This window comes from Lingula anatina, chromosome 1 (assembly GCF_051362555.1).
Source record: "Lingula anatina isolate TDL-2025a chromosome 1, LinAna3.0, whole genome shotgun sequence".
In the NCBI taxonomy this organism is placed as follows: domain Eukaryota; kingdom Metazoa; phylum Brachiopoda; class Lingulata; order Lingulida; family Lingulidae; genus Lingula; species Lingula anatina.
In genome coordinates this window covers 2,218,729-2,238,477 of record NC_141767.1, presented here as the reverse complement: position 1 = coordinate 2,238,477, position 19,749 = coordinate 2,218,729, and the positions used below count along the sequence as shown (strand labels likewise).

The 19,749-nt window shown below is 35.8% G+C and overlaps 2 protein-coding genes across 10 annotated transcripts; one reads left to right on the top strand and one right to left on the bottom strand.

Moving 5' to 3' along the window:
• Positions 1-358: 358 nt before the first annotated feature.
• LOC106163951 (DC-STAMP domain-containing protein 2) lies at positions 359-5,229 on the bottom strand. The gene is made up of 3 exons (XM_013541678.3): positions 4,650-5,229; positions 2,772-3,904; positions 359-2,217 (listed from the first exon to the last, which is right to left on the bottom strand). Exons 2-3 carry the CDS (start codon positions 3,891-3,893, stop codon positions 820-822), a joined length of 2,520 nt encoding a protein of 839 aa, XP_013397132.2. The 5' UTR covers positions 3,894-3,904; positions 4,650-5,229; the 3' UTR covers positions 359-819.
• LOC106163957 (di-N-acetylchitobiase) lies at positions 1,480-18,370 on the top strand. Of its 9 annotated transcripts, XM_087002153.1 has the most exons (11): positions 6,265-6,794; positions 6,972-7,200; positions 11,489-11,639; positions 13,148-13,392; positions 13,730-13,907; positions 14,312-14,412; positions 14,758-14,919; positions 15,170-15,263; positions 15,613-15,756; positions 16,152-16,386; positions 16,699-18,370. In XM_087002153.1, the coding sequence occupies exons 2-10, from the start codon at positions 7,033-7,035 to the stop codon at positions 16,337-16,339; spliced, it is 1,431 nt and encodes a 476-aa protein (XP_086858279.1). In that variant the 5' UTR covers positions 6,265-6,794; positions 6,972-7,032; the 3' UTR covers positions 16,340-16,386; positions 16,699-18,370. The 9 variants fall into 9 exon arrangements, with proteins under 9 accessions (XP_013397223.2, XP_086858283.1, XP_086858279.1 ...); XM_013541769.2 differs by lacking the exon at positions 6,265-6,794 and adding an exon at positions 1,480-1,644 and having other exon boundaries at positions 16,152-18,370; XM_013541777.2 differs by having other exon boundaries at positions 6,266-6,514; positions 16,152-18,370.
• Positions 18,371-19,749: the final 1,379 nt, after the last annotated feature.

Below are 19,749 nucleotides of genomic sequence, written 5' to 3'. Positions count from 1 at the left end.
TCCTGGATAGCAAGCAGCAAGTTTTGATTGTTTGTACATTTGTATTGCATTTTATGTTTAAACAACACATTTACTTTTTATTTTATTTAACCTTGGCCCAACTGCAAAAAAATTTATGTATGACTAATAAGAAAAAAATAGCCAAATGTAGCTGAATATAATATAAGATTATTCATACTTTGCACAATAATTGAGGACAAAAACCTTCTAAAACTTAATTCAGTGGTCTAGATAGGAAAACATATGAGTAATATTTTCTAAAGGGATTTAAACAAACATTATTACTTATGTTGTTGTCAAAATTTCCTAAAACTGAAACCAAAGTTGCTTTGTAGGTCTTAAATAAAGTTCAGATGTCATCCAAAAGTCATTTTATTGCTATGAATGGATTAAAATACAAAATGACAGAAACTAAGTGATGCAATCCTGTAAATCTATCATGATGCACCATAAATATGTGTTAATTGTGGCTAGTTAAATATATAAATATAGTAAAATCAATAGAAAATAAACTCTTTAAATGTTCTCAGTCTTACATACTCAAATAATATTAATTTCATTCTGTCTCTTGATATAAACCTATATACATATTTATAATATTTACATTTTGAAAGTGATGCACTGCCGGTAGTACACATGCAGTTTCTGTGAATGAGCAGATGTAAAAAAAAATGATGTAAAAAAACAACTTGAATACTGTAATAGTGCTACAGCAGTATATTGTGCGTCTTGAAGACTTATCACAGAATATTGTTACAGAAAATAATTTACATGGACATTTAATTTAACTCTAAGAGAAGACAGTGAGGTAGAATAAACTTATGGACTAACAACTATTTCTAAGTCATCAGGATGAACAACTTCATCTGCAATCAGCATTTCATCACATATGGGACAGCCCTGCTTGAGGTCCATGTAACACTCCCTGCAGTAAACCCCTGGGCATCTGACTGTAGGGCATTTATACATGTCCCCCCTAGCCTCCCCAGTGGCACAGGAAATACACAAGGTTTTTTTGACACCAGTAACTTGAAAGATAGTTTTCAAGCAGGGGATTTTTACTGCAAGTGTCTCCGTGATGCTGATGTTTTTTTTTGAGATATCAGTCTTGTTATCTCGCTTGAGTTTGTCTGCTAAAGCTTTCAGTATGCCTTTTCTTTTATGCATGGTTTGATTATACAGATATATAATTCTCGAGAGTTCTCTCTCTGGATAAAAATAAGCTACTATCTTGTGGCGGATCCTGAGACCGTATGCTTGAAGAAAGACTAAAAGTATGGCAATAATGTAAATGACAAGTATGGCGATATCTATACCTAATTTTGGAGCAGAAGCTTCAGGAAGACACACTGTCGTAGACACAGAGCTATTGTAATTGTTATTTGATTGAAAACCCTGAATAAAAGTACGAAAGAAATGTGCAAGTATTCCATGTCCTTCAATTGAAAAATTGACCTCTTGTTTTCCAGACACTTCAAAGTCAACATTGCCGTGCTTTGAGATGACACTGAGCAACCAGTAAAGAGCGTAGTCAAAGAAGCAGACGATACCAGCCATGATGGCATGAATTAAAACTGAAACAAGACCCACAAACAGCTGCGACTTTTCTGCGGGTGAAAACCAAAGAGAGGTGGTATCCGTAAGGTATTTCTTTTCTCTTTTCTTCAGTGGCAGAATGGTCTCTTTTCCCTGAGTTTTTCTTTTCTCATCTAGGTATTTGAATTTGTGAGTAATGTAGATATTGTCGTACTTGTCTTTCTTGAGGTATTGTTTTAGGTAGAAATATGATTGAAAAAATAACAGAAGAACAGAGAAGGAGAATAATACTCCTAATATATGTACAACTTGCATAATCCAATTGGTTGAAGCTTTGAATTCTGCCTTCACGGCTTCCTGAATGTCGGTCACAGTTTTAGAAGTATTGGCACTTGCGGAGAGGATGTTTCCAAAAGCAACATCAAATACAAAGAAATTCTGAAAGTCATCTAAGGCTTCCTTGGTTTTCCCTATGGCGATGTTGATTGCCTGATCGACTACCTTGGGGGATTCACAGACACGGTTTACCGTGTTGGTATTGAGAGGAGTACATAATTGGCCAACGTTCACCACTTCACACACGCCACTGGCGATACTCAGCTTTGCCCTGCAGTCTTGGTAGACTTTGTTGATGCCATTATTGCACTCGGTGTAGGCAGTGTTAAGCAGTTCTTTGCATTTCTGAAAAGAAAGTAAAAGGACAATACAAGCCTGTATCTGGCAATTCCAAAGTAATAGTGGTCTTTTTATGCAAAAAAAGGGAAATTTTTACCTCTTCAATTGACCCAACTTGAGATATGGCATATGGATGGCATGATAAACAAACTTATTTAAAAAGTTACTTACAACCTATAAGAAACCTTTTTAACACAAATGATCAATTTGATTGTAATTTTTTGGATAATTTTTTAAAAAAATCTGGTGACCAGATTAAAAAAGAAAAACAGTTACTGTCACTTATGGGAAATGAAGCAAAATTTTAGAAAGTATTGAAATAAGATAAAGGGGATAACTGATGTGCGATTAGTAATATATAAATTATTTACAACCTCCAATGACATATGTTTTAATGCAAATGATTTACACAAACAAAATACACGAGTTATAATTTGATAGAAAAAGTAGAGAGAAGTCTAGTGACAAGATTGTAGGGAAAAAAGGATTATGCACACTTTCAAGGAAGAAAGTCAAATGCACTGAAAAGACAGATGGGATAATTCAGATGTGTATCTTACTTGGACTGCTGCACCAAGCGCCTCAGATCCCTCAGTCAACCCGCCCTTAACAACTGTGAGTCCATCTTCCACTGGACTGAACCCACTGTGGACCTGATCAGCTATCCCCTGCAGCGTCTGGGCGGTCATCTTCATCTGGTCAATAACAGCCTCGATGGGTTTCTTTAACAGACCTTGAATCACCTTGCTCTGATTATAGGCAAGATCTGCGCTGCAACTCATGGAGGCGGATGCCTCTTGTGCATTGGTGAAAATATTGGTGACTGGACCAATCAAAAGGAGTGTCATGATGACAGACAAGATGGCAGCTCGTCCCTTGCCCGTGCATAAATTTGGTATCATCAGAGCGGCAATACAGCGACAGTGAACTGAGGCTGCAAATCCTGCGGCCATGATTATTGCTGAAATGCCACTGATCACTGCTGCAGTAATGACATCATAGCCAATACCATAGTGACAGCCTAGAAACAGAGCGACCCCAAGCAGAACACCACATACTGCTCCACAGGTGGATTTGAGTTTCTTGTATTCCCCTCTGTCACTTTGAAAAAGTTTCTTTTTGGTCTCGTTCAACACTTCAACACTCTCAGAGAGCTTGCTGAGAAGTAGCGAGCTGACAGATTTTGAATGTTTCTCCAGTCCATTTGGAATGGACATTCTTGGACCAAGATATGGTTCTGTATCACCATCCATATCATCATCAGAAACGTAATCACTTGTTCCAGAGGGATACTGGGGTGTTATTGCCTTTTTACCGGTCAGTGGCAAGTGGACTTCTCCAGCATGTTCTTGAACTGACCCAAGGTTCGGAAGGCTATGGGACAGTTGACGCCCAAATTTGAGAGCAATCTGCTTCGCTGACCCTTTAACAGGGAGTTTTGGAGCCTTGCTATCATGTGACATCTTGACATAAGCCCTGACGTCTTGCGGAGATCCATCTTGTTGAAGAGGGCTGATGTAAGCATAGGGAAAAGTCCCCACAGTTGTAGTTCCGTGTTGTCTCCCCATGGCCCAGCCATTGTCCAGTATTGTGACGTCTACCAGTGTCTCCCCCAGCTGGAGACGCAGGTCACCATCATGTTCAGGGTGGTATGGATGGACCACCTTGTACAGCTTATTCATGGTTGTAGGCTCTAGAGACAAAAAACATGTGTTTTAAATAGGTGGCTTTTTTTCTTTTTTTCTTTTATTTATTTGCATTGTATTTTAAGATGCGAGTTTTATGGCTTGGTCAGCTGTACACAACTACATTTTCCTTGTTTAAAAAGATAAATCAAACTTCAAAGTTTATGAAATAAGAAAGAAATTGAGATCTGTGATTACTCCCTGAGATTCATAGTCATTGGAAATAAAAAATCCATTAAATATTTCAGAAAATCTATTAAATCAGTTTTTACTTATTACAGTAATATTAACTGATGATGTATCTCTAATTTTATACATATATTTTGGTCAATTGATATGTATTTCAACTGGGTTTCTGAATTTTAATTTTTTTTTTCAATTTTCATGTCACCATGATTGAATTAAATGATTTTATGCCAAGAGTACATCCCTATGACTGTGAATATAATTCTCTTTGATTTATAATTCTAAGTTAAAAGAAAAGCCTTTTGTTTTGCCTCACTGTCAAAGCCTTGATTACACGTTATGTGTTTTCCTTAATTAGTGCAGCATCAAACAAGATGATTCAGTTAAATCTGTGCTCAAGCTTTCAATTAATGAACGCAACTTAAATATAGATAAATTATGTACCTTAAAATATTTGCTTTTTTAATAAAAGAATTTTAAAATCATCCACAGTACCTTGACATATCCATAGTTTATCTACAGATTACATTAATTTACGTTTTACACTGGATTATAATCTTATCTTACCTGTTATGCTATTCAATGGACTCCTGTTATATTCTTTTTCCTCTGGAAGGGGTAAATCTTTTTCTTTTCATACATTCAGAATTTGCATCAAAGTAAAATGTTATTCCTAAAATTGGATATAATTTGCTAATAAATTTTCTGGAACGTTTCTTGATTTAAGTATGCTTCTTGAAACTTGCTTCTGACAGCGGGTCTTTTATATGGGGCTGTAGCATTATTTCTTTTGTTTTTGGCATTGTTTGGGGGTGACTGTTCTTAATTTATCAAGATGACAGGAAAGTATTCAAGGAAGCTGACTGATAATTATTGAGAATGTCAACTGAACAAGATTTGCTTATTCGTAGAATATTCTAGTACTGAACAACATAAAGACATCACCCCATATCAGTTGTACTGCTTTAAGACCGTATATGGCAAAACTTTACTTCCTTGTTTGTTTTCCTCAGTTTGGACCACTTCCAAACATTAAAATGCTAGTGGGATCTAGTCACATCCGGGAAGAATTTATTGACACAGGCAATGAAAATTCTACCTAGTACAAACGAGATGCAAAATATTTGAATAACAAAAGATGGAATAACATTAGACTGTTAGGCTGCTTATTAATCATTTAAAATTTTTCTGTGTGGTTATACAGGTGATCTGCATCTATTTTTAATATTTTTGTTGGCACTGACTCATATAGCCCAGGGTTTATTGACTATGCAGGGGTCTTTTCATCACACGGCTGACTAAGTCAGGATGTGATTAAGATATAGATATTAAATTAAGATGAAAATAGGTTTTGAGTGAAACAAATTGACCACAATTATTAGAGTATATTCATCAGAGAGCCATGCAGTACTGCTGAGACCACTAATTAGATTACTGCACTATGGAGAAAAATATTTTATTTTGATGTTTTCTAATAATTGACATAAATCACATTTAGTTTTTAAGCCTTTCATACCTTGTTATGTCATAGGAGTCATCCCTTGGGCACTGGAAGGTACAGCATGCCAAAGATTTTGAAATTTTTAATTATCAATGTTCATGTGTACCAAGAAAATAAAAAATTAGTTGGTTGATGAAATATTTGAGTTGCTTATATCAATAATTATTTCAATGTGCATGTTTCGTAGAAAAAATATTTATGAGTCATCCTGAACTGTAAAGATAAGATTAAGGGCATTGGTATGAGCTAGGATTTTGGGTCGTAGGTATGAGATATGACCATAGGATCAATACTAGTAGGCATTTTTATTGAACCAAATTAACTTTTAAACAGAAATATACTCAATATGAAGCATACTCAATATACTTTGGACAATTTTAAATAATAATTTTTCATATTGTTTAACCAAAGTTTATTGGTCAAATGGTTGGTCAAATGAAGGCCACCTTTGACATGAAGACACTTCTTTATACAGGTATCTAATTTTTTGCGGGTCAGAATAACAAATGACAATAAGGCCAGAATAACACTTTTTCTTACTACTGCCCCCCCCCCCCCCCCACCCATTCCTCCACCCTTTATAAAAGATGGCACCCCCTCTGGATCTTTTCTAAATCAACTTTCACTTTTTCACTTTAATAGATTGCTGTTAACATACATATGCATCCTGTATGTACACTGGGCTTTTAGCCTTTCACTGATGGAACAAATAACTCTAAGATCGAGATTGATGGTTTATTTGCATGGGCTTTCTTCAGAATGATATATGGTTGATAAGGATGCCATATATGCATGTGTGCACACACCAGCGTGTTGGGACTGAAAGGCGACCACTTAATAAACAGTAGGGCTTTTTACAATGCATTATCTCCCAGTTAGTGCACTATGTAATAGGAGGCTATAGACAGCATATAGCAGAGAATGCTCACAGGTAATAATGGCAGTGGAATAACAGCTGGCAAGCAGGAATGAGGTCACCTGAGAAGTTAATTGTGAAGTGACTGAGAGACCAAACACACCTGAAGAGACAAGAAAAAGAGAGTGAGGACTGTACACTGTTGATGGAGCCTACCTCTAGGCCACTATAGTTCTGACTGCATGCACTGTACATGTATGTTTAATGACTGCCTGTTTAAGTTATTGATTCTTGCCTTGCAGTCCAGGTCTTATTGTCATATATCTCCTACGTGACACTGACAGCCCATGGGATGGTAGGTCCGTGGTTGCTGATATTATAGAGGATAAAGGTATATCACAGAGTACATGCAGATATCACAGAATCAGGGGGTACAGTTCAATCAACCATTTTTGAGGAAGCTATTGACCACTATGCACTGCACATGTCACCAGGAAAAGTCAGGAGATATAACGTGTCTTTTTATTTACAGATTCATCCAGCAATGAGGGATATTTTACTGAGCCAGGGATACTGACCAGCTGACCAGAGAAATGACTATGTTCAGGACTGCTGTGTTTAGGCTGTATCTCTTGGGCTCGGCCCTCATAGTGACCTGTGCCCAGTTTGGGTCTTCCTATTATTGTGACAAAACTTACCCATGTGATTGCAAGACACTGGAGCAATGTAAACCTATAGTGGCCAATAAGCACAGGAAAGAGGTATGGAAGAAATCACACCACTTGATATTGTAACAGAATGAGTATTAGCATAGATATGTAAGAGTATTAGCATAGGAACAAGTGCTATTTACACATGCTACTGACGGTGCATGTTTGCTTATGGGTGTGTAGGGTTTTATATTTTACACACTGCATGGCATAGACTTGTGCCTTTTTGACTTAAAATATATGCATCAATATTCAGCTGATGTGCCATTACAAAAAGCTGTTGCATGTGAAAAATGTTCCCAGTGTGAATATGCCTGATCACCATGGGTATCACTGGTGATGGAAACGGTATCACTATTCCTGGTATTATTTTTTTTTTTTGTTATAAAAGTTTACAGGAATTTCAACATAATATAGTCAGCATGCCTTTTCCATTTTGGAAGGTGTTTTGATAGGGTATGTAAACTATGACTTTTAGGGTGAATAGAAGACTAACAATGCATAATCAATAGAATAGACTTATTTCAAGACCACTATACAATATGGCCTATAACTTAGAATCCTGGACAGCTAGCTTTTGTCACTGTGTGATGTCATACTAGACTGGGGGTGGAGGGGATAGAAGTAAAGAAGTAGATCAGTAGTGGTAGAAGTGTGTAGTCAGGCCCGTAGCCAGCAATTTCAAAAGGGGGGTTCTTTTTCTGAAAAAGTGGACCTTTTTCCATAAAAACTTCATAAACCTAGATCAAAATTTACCCAGAGTGGACCTTTTCCCACCAAAAGGGGCGGTTCTTTCGAACCCCCCGAACCCCCCCTGGCTACTGGCCTGGTAGTCTACCAGGCCCGTAGCCGGGGGGGGGGGGGGGGGGGGGGGGGGGGGGGGGGGGGGGGGGGGGGGGGGGGGGGGGGGGGGGGGGGTTTGGGGGGTTCGAAAGAACTGCCCCTTTTGCTAGGAAAAGGTCCACTCTGGATAAAATTTGATCTAGGTACATGAAGTTTTTATGGGAAAAGGTCCACTTATTCAGAAAAAGACTCCCCCCCCCCCCCCCTTTTGAAATTGCTGGCTATGGGCCTGTCTACTCTTAAATAAAATGATGTTACAATTGGATTGGCTGCCCACCTCATACCATCCCACCCCCCCTTTGCAACCCCCCCCCCCCTTATCTGTGCACAATAAACATGGCGTGAACAGAATTAAAGCATTAAGGAATAAATTGTTTTCTGTACCATTAAAATTCCATATACGTGATATACTCTTTATACTATGCATGAATGATCTTATATACTGAGCAGTGAACAGGTTATAGCTTGACTGTTCTTCACCCACCACCTGCCCCTTAGTGATGTAACAGTAGATGTCTTTTATATACCACTCCTCTGGGTGCAGCTCTTTTATCAGTATCTCACAAAGTACAAAAATTCCTCAGACCAATAATGACTGCTGAAGTTCATGTGAAGTACATTATAAGAAGTGTTTTGAAAGTAGTGGGTAAATGTTTTTTTTTAATATCCTCTCTAACCTGAATAGGTCGGGGTGACATTGATGACATCAGTGACAAACACAATTTATAGGTTTTTTGAAATATGGTCAGGTAAAGCGCTGCTTTCATTTTTGCCTAACTCACAAGAGATATTACAGTTTTGCTGTAACTAAATTGACCAAGAAATAAAAGTGTCACTGAATGATTTTGATCAATAAAGCACTTTAAAGAAACTGATTTAACAAAATGACTTCTTTGCTAAAAAGAAATGTTTAGAAAAGTCTGTTATTCCCGTGGCATATTTTTACCTCTAGTTATCAGTTAGTTTGCAGATGATATTGTCCACAGTCATGCCGTTCATTGCCACTTCTAATCACCCAGTGCCTTTCCTTTCCTGGGAGATATAATGATCATTTTATTTCAAATTACACAGTTAATAGCTGTAGAGTACCAGGTAAACCCCTTATTATCTAATTAGAAAGTGCCTACATGTGGTATTCATATTTTCACATCTTGTTCATGTCAGTTAACCAATTAATGTCGGAATAATATTCATAACTTTTTGTGTGAAGAGGTCTACATGTATGTTGTTTTTGATGTCTTGTGGTATCAGTCTTTCATTCATATTCATGTAAGCTATACTAGTACATCAGTAAAGCTGCACTCCATTTGACCAATCATACTGTAGGGACCCCCATGTAGTGTTCTAAATGTGTTTATCTGATAAAATTCTCATTAAAGACTGGACTGAGAGGGGCATACATACATGTATGTGTACATTTTTTTCTTTCTTTTAAGTTTAGTCAATTTCTGGCCTTTGCGATTCTTTGTTTTAGAACAAGGAAGAAATGGCTATGATGTTCAAATTTTGGTCTCTGTTTAGCCTGCTAAAATTGTTCACTAGGTGACTATGTAAAGTCTGGTTTGGTATATTGGTCTTAGAGTATTTTATCAATGGTTAACTCACAATAAATGTAGTTGACAGAGTACTAAGAGAAAAATCAATTGTCAACATAGGTAAAATTTGCTGTAGGATCTTGGTTAAAAGACAGATTAAAAAGGGGGATGAGGGACATTTATTTATGGATTCTTTAAGTTATTGGACTAAAAGTTCAGCATGCAGTCTGCATTAGGTTTTTGTCATTTTGTGAAATGGTGGCCTGAGGCTGATGTCACTGGGTGGAGACAAGTCTCACGTACTGCGTTATGATGTCATCCATCGTCATTTTCTTATATGAAAGATGTGCTCCCTTTAGTTTGCCACTGGTTACAAGGTTTTTACTGTCACTGTAGCATAATGTATGGACTATAGGGGTGGTTCACTCAAGCACAAACAAAATTAAAACATTAAAAAAAATGATATAAGAGGCTCTTTTTTTATAACTGTATAAAAATGATGATATACCAGTATAAATATAGTGTGTGTGTTCTTGATGTTGGTCATGTCATTTACCTGAGGCAGAATAGGAGAATGACATAGAGCATATTCAAAACAGCTAGTGGACCAAAACAGCGGATCAAGTGACCCCCAAAAAAGATTGCATCTTAATTCTCGATTAGATACTAAATAGATTTCTTGCGGGGATTACTCAACAAGCATTCTAGCGGGTTGGCCATATTTGATTCGCAGATCCGTTAGTCTGCTGTTCCGAATGCATTCATAGCACATTTAATGTTCTACTTCAGCAAATATATGGCTGGCTGTGGTTGCTAGGGTGTTGCCAGTGCAGACGATTTATTTGTCATCTAATTTTACCTCATTGATAACAAATGGCCATCTTACAAGCTTGGTCACACTCTTTTGTGTGGTTTTTGGTTGATAGCATTTCCATTATATTTTTAAAGGATTTCTCTTTTATTTAAAGGTATATATCTAAAAGAACAACTGAAAAAATCACAGTCATGCAGTTTTATGAAGTCAAGTATTGCAGTTTGTAACCTCAGTACTGTTTTTTTTTTATTTTTTATTTTTTTACTGTTTGAGAGTTGCTTTTTTGTCAGGTTCATAGACAGGGAGTGGTGTGTGGGGGGGAGGGGTTGAAAGAAGAGCTCTTTGGAGTAGGCAGATGCACCTTCTCAATCTCACACATAAAAAACGCATATGCATAGTTTTATATAAAACAAAGAAAAGTTCTTAGATCTTAAAGTTAACTAAATGCATTTTGGTAAAAGCATGATTCATCAAAGACCAGGTAGCTTATAAGGTGAATCATTCGTTAAAATCCATTTGCCATAGTTTAGGAGCCCTAAGTACTGGCAGCTTTTTATCACATTGGTTTCCTGAAAAAGACGATATTGATACAAAATACTGATTATTTTCCATTAAGCTGTCCAAGGATGAATATATTGTCCATAGACTGGGTATTGATCAGTACATAAAGCAATGTATCAGTGGTAATGATAGACAAATGGTCTCCAGGTGTGTTTATCATGTGGCTCATGTGCTTATATATAATTATGTCTCATTGTTATATAGATAATATATAACAATGTTGCATTATTTTGTTATGCATTTTGGTACACGTAATGTAAACCATAATCTGTTTATGAATGTTTGTGATAAAATGATTGTATGTGGACATATATCCACCGGAGTCAATTGTCACTTTAGACTTTTCCATCTTAACGAATTTCTATATCCTCTAATTCTTTCCATTAATATCTGCATATCCTCTATAGTTACATCATTTCAATATCGAAAAATATTTCTTAATACATTATTTTCTTGTACAAACTCTTCAATATTTAAGGCAAAGGGAGGGAAGGGAGGGAGAAATGTCTGTCTCTTTTGTTTTTTAATGGAGGAAAGTTCTGCTATAGTCTTTTACAACACCTTTTTGGTTTTGTTTTAATTTCAGGTGATTGTATTTGCCAAGGACAAGGATGTGACTAGTAAAACTTACCTCCACTGGGACTGGAGAAATATTACAGTGGTATACACTGAGAACTTCCATGACCCGGAGCTGATGTGCCACGCCCACAAACAGGGAGCCAGATATGGACTGAGATGTGAGTTTTAACTGTTCATTTTTTTTTTTTTTTTTTGGGGAGGGGGGGAGGGTGAAGGGGGGGGTAGGGTTCTACGCATATACTTAAGTATAGTCTGCATGCTTTTAAGGAAATATGAAATTGATAGCCATTTGTTATTTTGATGGTTAAATGTCTATGAAAATGTCAAGTGGTTTGATTTTTGCTGTTCGGAAGCATCTGAAAACACATATCCAGCCTCATAGAAATATGTTAGCTTGAGCAGCACAGAATTGATTTACTAAAAAAAACAAAAAAAAAAAAAACAGAAAAGCAAATTTACAAAAGCAAAATTTCAAAGTGCACACTTATTTTCACTTAATATAAAGTCGTTAATCCACATCAGTTCTCCATTACACCTCCTTGCTTTTAAAAATCATTAAATTTCTTCACCTGTCTCGTCTCCTGGCTGTTTGAGATGATAACAGTCCCAGTAGACAAACAGTGTGTGGGAAGACTATACATGGAGCCTGTCATGGCATAGAGATATACAAGTCAATTTTAGCCCCCATTGTTTACTGTGTACTCCTTTTTAGACAGTTTTGTCACAGAAACCGTGCTATGATTTCAGTTGGCAAAGGCAGGATTTATGACTTTGGTGGAGATACAGTGTTGTGACTTGATTGCAATTATAATGTAAAGAGATGAAATGACATCCACTTATCTAGTTTATATACATATACATACACACACACACACACACACACACACACACACACACACACACACACACACACACACACGTATATATATTATTTAGTCATACACAAGTTCCGGGTAAGCTACATATGTAGTAAGGGAGCATGCAGGTAGAAGGCAAGCAACACCTAGCTGCATTGTGTATAATATACCACCCCAAGGGTCGAGAATGTTAATGATGTAAGCCATATCCATTCCCACATGACATTTTGAACCAAGGTTTATATAATGTGAGTGATGTAACATTGCATCTTGACTACTGTCATTGTGCCTCAGGTTATTGTTGGTGCTCCCAGTGACTTAATTAAACCTTAGTGTGTGAATGAGTACTGGGGGTACCTGCATGATCAGGGTAATATGATACTCTCCTGCCTAGAGATAGTGTATCAACTTACACGTACTTATATTTTACCCACATTCCTGAATGATTAACCCCCCCCCCCCCACACACACACACACACACACCATGATATTTGAAATATACAAAGATGTGTGAAATGGGAAGTTTGGTATAAATGAGATTAGGTGATGATAAATCTTTTACACATGGCTTTTCACAAAATTTTATTCAGTTTTTGTTACATATTTGACTTATTTTCACACATATGTATGTGAGAGTTTTTTGAAGGCTTGTTATTTTATGTATTTTATTTCATCTTATTTTGTTTTTGTTTTCATTCCATTGTAAATGGTGGTGATCTAAATAAATAAATATATCAGAAACCCAACCTTGTTAAATGGAGATACTAGAACCATACATTAATGAGAGACATTATGCTTTTTTTTTTCAGATGTATTGAAAAACATCACAGCATTTTACGATACAGAGTTTAGGGAAAACTTCACAAAGGGGTTAATTTTTCAGTCTCACTGTACGAGGAATGATGCCATAAATCTGGACCTTGACGTGCCTCTAGCACAAGACTCTAACGATAGCAGACTTCTAGTTTCTGTTTTGAGAGACATTAGGAACGGTTTTGATGATATGATAGGGAACTTTCCAGTTGTTGGGGATGGAAGTACCACAAAATGTCAGGTAGGACAGTTTCTGTGGATTAGTTTGGTATGGACACAGCTATAGCATGCACCAATAAATTGAGAATTATTTCAAAGTATTGGTGCACACTGTAATTTGACAATTATTTCATGGGTTTCATACATTTTAATTATAATCTATTACTAGCACATGTGTCTGTTTAAAAACACCACTTTGTGCATTGAATCCTCTAATTTGATCTCTTACCATTTTGGGTGGTACATGTAATACTGTACATGCTAAAATGATTGTGAATCATACACAACAAAGGTATATATATATATATATATATACGTATATCACATGTTTATATTAAGATATTTTCTTTCTTTACTAGTTATCATTTAGTGTACCTTGGATGCCTTATTGTTTTGATGACATGTGCTTGCCAGAAGCTGAAATGGCTGAAATAGTTGATCTGTTCATCATCAAATCTGACCACATTCATGGCGTACATGACTGGGGAGGGAACTGCACAGCAGGGGCACATGCACCGTTTGCACGGATTTTGTATGGTAAGGATGTACATGCAGTCTCAGTATGATTTATAACTAAAATGAAGCCAAGAGGGTTCTGATTCACTGGAACATGTATATGTTGTAACAAGTTCAAGTATAGGTGTTTTGGGATGACATTCAACATGGAATTACACATGGAATTTCTTATTTACAGTGAACTTATTTACAGTGAACACCCCCTCACTACTTAGTTCTTTCTTTCTTTACAATTATTTTATACTTATGTGTATGTATTTTTGTTTGACTAGCAGAAGTATTCTCCATTAACAGTAATGACTGGTTGTTGTATGAACAGGTTCTGATGCAGTGGTAATGATAAATGTTCCTTGTAGTTACTTTCTGAACCAAAAGAGATGTTTTCTTGGATCTAACGTAAGATGTCTGCCTGCCATACATTGCAGGTTACACCATGTACATGTCCGTTAATATGCCTGTCAACCAGATGGTCCTGTCAGTACCTTGGTACGGATACAAGTACAGGTGTATACACTTTGATCCCAAGGTAAAGCTGGCTGATAAAGGCATTGTAAATATTGTTAAACTTTGGATGTATTCAGAACAGTGGAATAACTAGTCCGGGATCAAATATGGCCGACCCACTTACTTCCTTATAGGAAATCTATTTATGGTAAACTTTTCAGTGGGTAGCCATATTTGACCCAAGGACTAGTTAGTCCATTGTTCTGAAAGCAGCCTTGAATTATCTCATTCCTGCTGATGGTGCAAAACTTGATGGCGGTATTGCTGCTTTGACCCTCTAGTAACAGTTTTATCTCAAGGATATTAATTAATTGATTGATTGATTGATTGATTGATTGATTTTTTTTATGTACGTCACTTTTTTCAGACCAACAGATGTATTGTTTCTCCAAAACCATTCCATGGTGTTAACTGCAGCTATGCCACTGGCGAGAGACTGTCACTGGCCAAAATACTGGCAATCAAAGTCCAGTATAACGCCTCCAGACTGTGGCATTCTGGGTACAGAACACCTTATTTTAATTTCAAGGTAAGTGACCAATTCTTTTGGCTATTTAGTAAGTCTTGAAAGTGTACAACTGGTATTAGGTTCCATGACTTGATTGACAGGTAAAATACCTATTAATAATGAAGATATTAAGGGGTTCATTTCATTTGGGAGATAAATTGTTTTTCAGGTATTATTCCATTGTAAAAAACAGGTATTATTCCATTGTAAAATTATTCTTAGAAATTTGCTGTTGATAACCCTGTGTAATCCTGTGTTATTTTCTCATCAGAATACCACTGATGGTTATATGTATCAAGTTTGGTATGAAGATGAACAAAGTACCTGGACAAAATATGCATACTCTAAAGAAGCTAATTTTAAAGGTAAGTAAGGTGCTGTTACTGTTTCATTGCATGACAGACAGATTGTGTTAGGTGAGATTGAGCTGTGCAGCACTCATTGTGTTGTCAACCATGGCTGTCATTCATTTTTTGTTTCAACAAGACAATGATAGTTAGGATGGTTTTAAAATATGCAGTTCATTATACATTTATGTAATTATTTCAGCTGAATTTGTTTCATCTCTAAATTTCAAGGGAAATATGAAAATAAATGACTATAAAACTTGTTGCTGTTTTTTAAAGAACTTTCATACATTTTTTTATTTGCTGTTTTATTTTGTCACTAATTTTTATAATCAAATATATATATATATATAAACTTTTTATGTAGGAATTGCAGTATGGTATGGAGACAGCTTAGAATACAACTCATCACAGAAAGAAATCCAAAATTTCACATATCATATGTGGGAAGCAGTAGACCTGGTAGAGGCATACAAGTATGAGAGTAGAGCATGTGACGAACAACTCCCAGGTACCCTTCTATTTTGATACACTATGATATTTAAAAGAATTGCACCTAAATAGAACCATTGTATAAAACTTCATGTTACAATATTCTGAAGTGGTATTTTAATTAGAAGTGTGAAGAAAGATAAATACAACATATCAGTTTGTTTCCAATCCTTCTCTTGCCTGCTTCTTCAGAAGGGCAGAGCTTTGAAAACTGGCTTATAATGTTTTACAGTTAAAGTAAAGATTATTTTCATTATAGGATAATTGTTTAACATTCAAACATTTTCAAATTGGTAAGTTTTACTTCATTTTTTCAGATTCCTTATAGATCAAATTTAAGTTATTTCGACAAATTTAACATGATAGGTCCTCTTATGTGCATTTCTCATGTCAGTTATTTGGTACTTTTTTCAGGTATGGTAACAGGTATAGCGGCATCCATGTTTTTATGTGGCACTTTGGTTGGGATAGGATTAGGAGCTTTGTTGACAAAATTTGACAGAAAGAGGAAAAAGACGATAGCCCAGGAAGAGGGAGACACAGACGTATTAACAGAGATGATGGAAACTGAACACAAAACAGACACAACTATTCGTGTTTGATACAGCCATTGGGACTAGGCCAGAAAAGACGGATCACATAAAAAAAGGTTTATGTTCTTGCTTTTTTCAAAGACTCTTCAAGTTGAGTTGACTTTGTTAAAAGCTCTCCTTTTTTAAGACTCTGAAGTTGAGTTTCCAGACAAGTTGGGTCTACCCATCTTAGCAGGCTATCTGCTTGTGTTGAGCTTATTTATTTAAGCCGATGGGAACAACTTGGGACAGTGTTGTGAACAATTCATTGATGCTCTAAGGTCTTTTCATTGAATTTAGGTAGAGTAAGTGATATTTTAATGTCTGCTGACAGTTATGGCTGTTTTTTTTTTTTAATTATTATTATTAATTTTTTTTTGTCATCACAGTGGTTTGAAAGACATTTAAAGACATGTTAACACAGATTTGGATAGCAGTTCCCAAGGGATGTCAATATTCTACAACATGGCTGTGTGCCTCTACTCCTGTGTGTTGTTGGCCTTCAAGCTGTCCGGACCACTGGTTACATGATAATCTGTTGGAATATAAATCAGATGCATTTTTCTGTTCTCATGACACAGACAGGGTATTTTTTATTGGTTGTGATTTTTTTCTACTTATCAAGCCATTCACTTTTGGGAAAGCAGTTTCCATAGCTGGATGATATTTGGTACACTGATACCTACTATGCTGTGTAATCTGAACTTTCATAAACTCTCATGACAAAAATTGTCTTTTTTAACATTTTGGTATGTGCTTTTTCTTATTCAAAATATTGTGTTCTTATATGATAATTGATGCCTTTACTAAAATAACATATATATAGGGATTGCACTATGAGGTTGCACTTAACAATAAATGTCTACAAAAAAAAAAGATTCCCCCCCCCCCATCCAACCCCTTGCTCTGCCTGTTTTTCAGGATATTTTTGACATCTGGTATAATTCAAGGGAATTGCATTAACAGGTTGCCAGACCTACATGCTTCAGGGCTTGAATAGATGTGTTATTGTCAACAAAATCATTGATATTTCATTCCTGTTTATTCCAGCTACCTGCAGTGAGGTATGTGTGGTAGAGCAGCTGTGAGTTGTAATTAAGTTAAGTGCTGTTATTGAATCATTCTGTGTACATGGAGTACATACCATCCTGAATAAAAAAATAACCTGGATTTGGTTATTGGTGATGCTATTTTGATAGAACTGTTACATGCCAGAAAGATGTATGTGCCCTGCATGTGGGATTTACTTTCAAACAAAAAATGAAAACTTTGTCTACAATATATCAATCATTTTAACTTCAGTTATGTCACTCAGTGGATTTCTCAGAGGGATGAACTTTGTTAAAATTGCGTATAAAGAACTGGATTGTTTGATTGGTAAAAAGGTAACTTTTATGTTATTGATGCCCACTAGTTACAGTATTGAATATGTGAAAGTAATGGTGTAATTATAGTTTTTCTTTTTTATCATGCCTTGCTACTCCTTTAATTTAATGGTTAGTATTTAATAGTCAAACTTTATTGTACTTCAGCATTGAAAAATAATTTTTTTTTCATTAATTTCTTGTTATAATATGATGCCTGTACATGCAGGTTGTACATGTATGTGTATTTAGACTAGGCAAAATCTGTTATCAAGGTGCAAAATAAAGTGAGATAAAAATAGTCTGTTTAAACCAAGCTTTGCCTTAGGGAATATTTGAACTATTACATGCTTTTAAGTGGGTTAATTCAAAAACAGCTGGATTTTATTATCTTTACTTAGTTGTATTATTGTATTGTTTTTTAAAGCTCTTATGCTGCTCTGGTACATGTAGCAAAGCAGGCTGTCTCTGATTGAATGATATACTTATATGTTTTTTTTTTAACAAGACCTTCTTCATAGTCTGTCATAATGTTTTATTTCATACATTGTTAGTCCAATTTAAATGTAAGAATGTTGTCAGGGACAAAACTGAAAGTGATACAAACACACTGTATCTATTGATTTAATTACTGCTTTCACTGCAGATTGTTGTTTAACAAATTGTTGAAAATGGTGTAATAAAATGTAAAAAAATGTTTTGCATGTATCAAGACTTTAGTATATCAAATTGTATAAAAATCCCAGCCTATTGGCAAGATGCCTTGGCAAGACGCCAACTAAAACTTAACCCAAGATTCAAATATACAACTTACCATTTCCAAGCTGTGAATAAGATATTGATAAAAAACTGTGACTCCATTTATTTCAAATATAAGAGCATACGTATAAAATATAACAAACCATATTACTTTCTTAATTACTACTATTACATGTTACAACTTTGTTAACATTAGAAATTTAATGCGTTGCAAAATAAAAAATAATAAGATTAGTGTTGTGATGTGAATAGTTCCAAGGTGCTGGGAAAATATTTACAGATGTCATTGCACTCAATTTTATCAAACAACCAAATCAAACTATGTCAAGAGCTTGTTTTGTTTGCAGGGTGTGAAGTCTTGCAAATTTAATCCACTGACATGATCCCTCAGGTGCAAAATTTACATTTGATCACCTCAAGGTCTTTCGTTTCATATCAATAGAATCAACGTGAACCATGGTCTTCCAGTAGTGTCCTTGAAAGACTCTTGCTTTCCCTGCATGCTGCTGGTTTCTTCATGGGCGGATTCAGAGATATTTTCTGATAAGCTTTCAAATTATCTTTTTGATCCATCCTCCATTTTTGACTGTCTTCCGACAGTAAAAATTAGATACCCGTCAATGTAAACTTGAAAATCTGACCATCTTCCAGAAGACCCAGAAGAAGGCCTAAATCCGCCCCTGTTCTTCACTGATACAGACAACATGCTGTGCACTGCATGGTACATGTTGCGTAAAAAAATAATGCACTCATCTGGATTGTGTCTGTCCATGTTTTGTCTTTCTCTGTGTGTCCCACTTGCTTTCAGCACTTTATACTGGCATGAGGTTTTATATACAAAGTATACATTCCTTTTGTTGTAATGTAATTTTTCCTGTGCCTGTTCTAAAGGTCACAATTAACTACTCGTGAATATGCCAAATTACCATCAAGATGCAAAACAGCAACTGTCTCTTCAATATAGCTTGATTAATAATGGAAAAATATGTTTCTTTTCATGTTAGCTATTTAATAATACTTTTTCAAATATTTGTTTTACCATTTCTGTTTTATGGATTTGAATTTTAAAGTAGCTGTTTAAACCTGAAAAATGATGTTATAGGTATCCTATATGGGATTTTCTTGCATACTCACAAAAGATTTGTACCTGTGACATAATAAGCCATGAGTCACATTGACAAGGGTTCTTTTTGTATTTTGTACAAGATGGTTGTCTGAAAGCACAACATTTATAAATACTAGAATGTAAAGGCGGAGTCCCTATGACTGCAAAAGATGGTATGTCAACAAGTTTTAAAACTAAGATGTCAGCTGTTT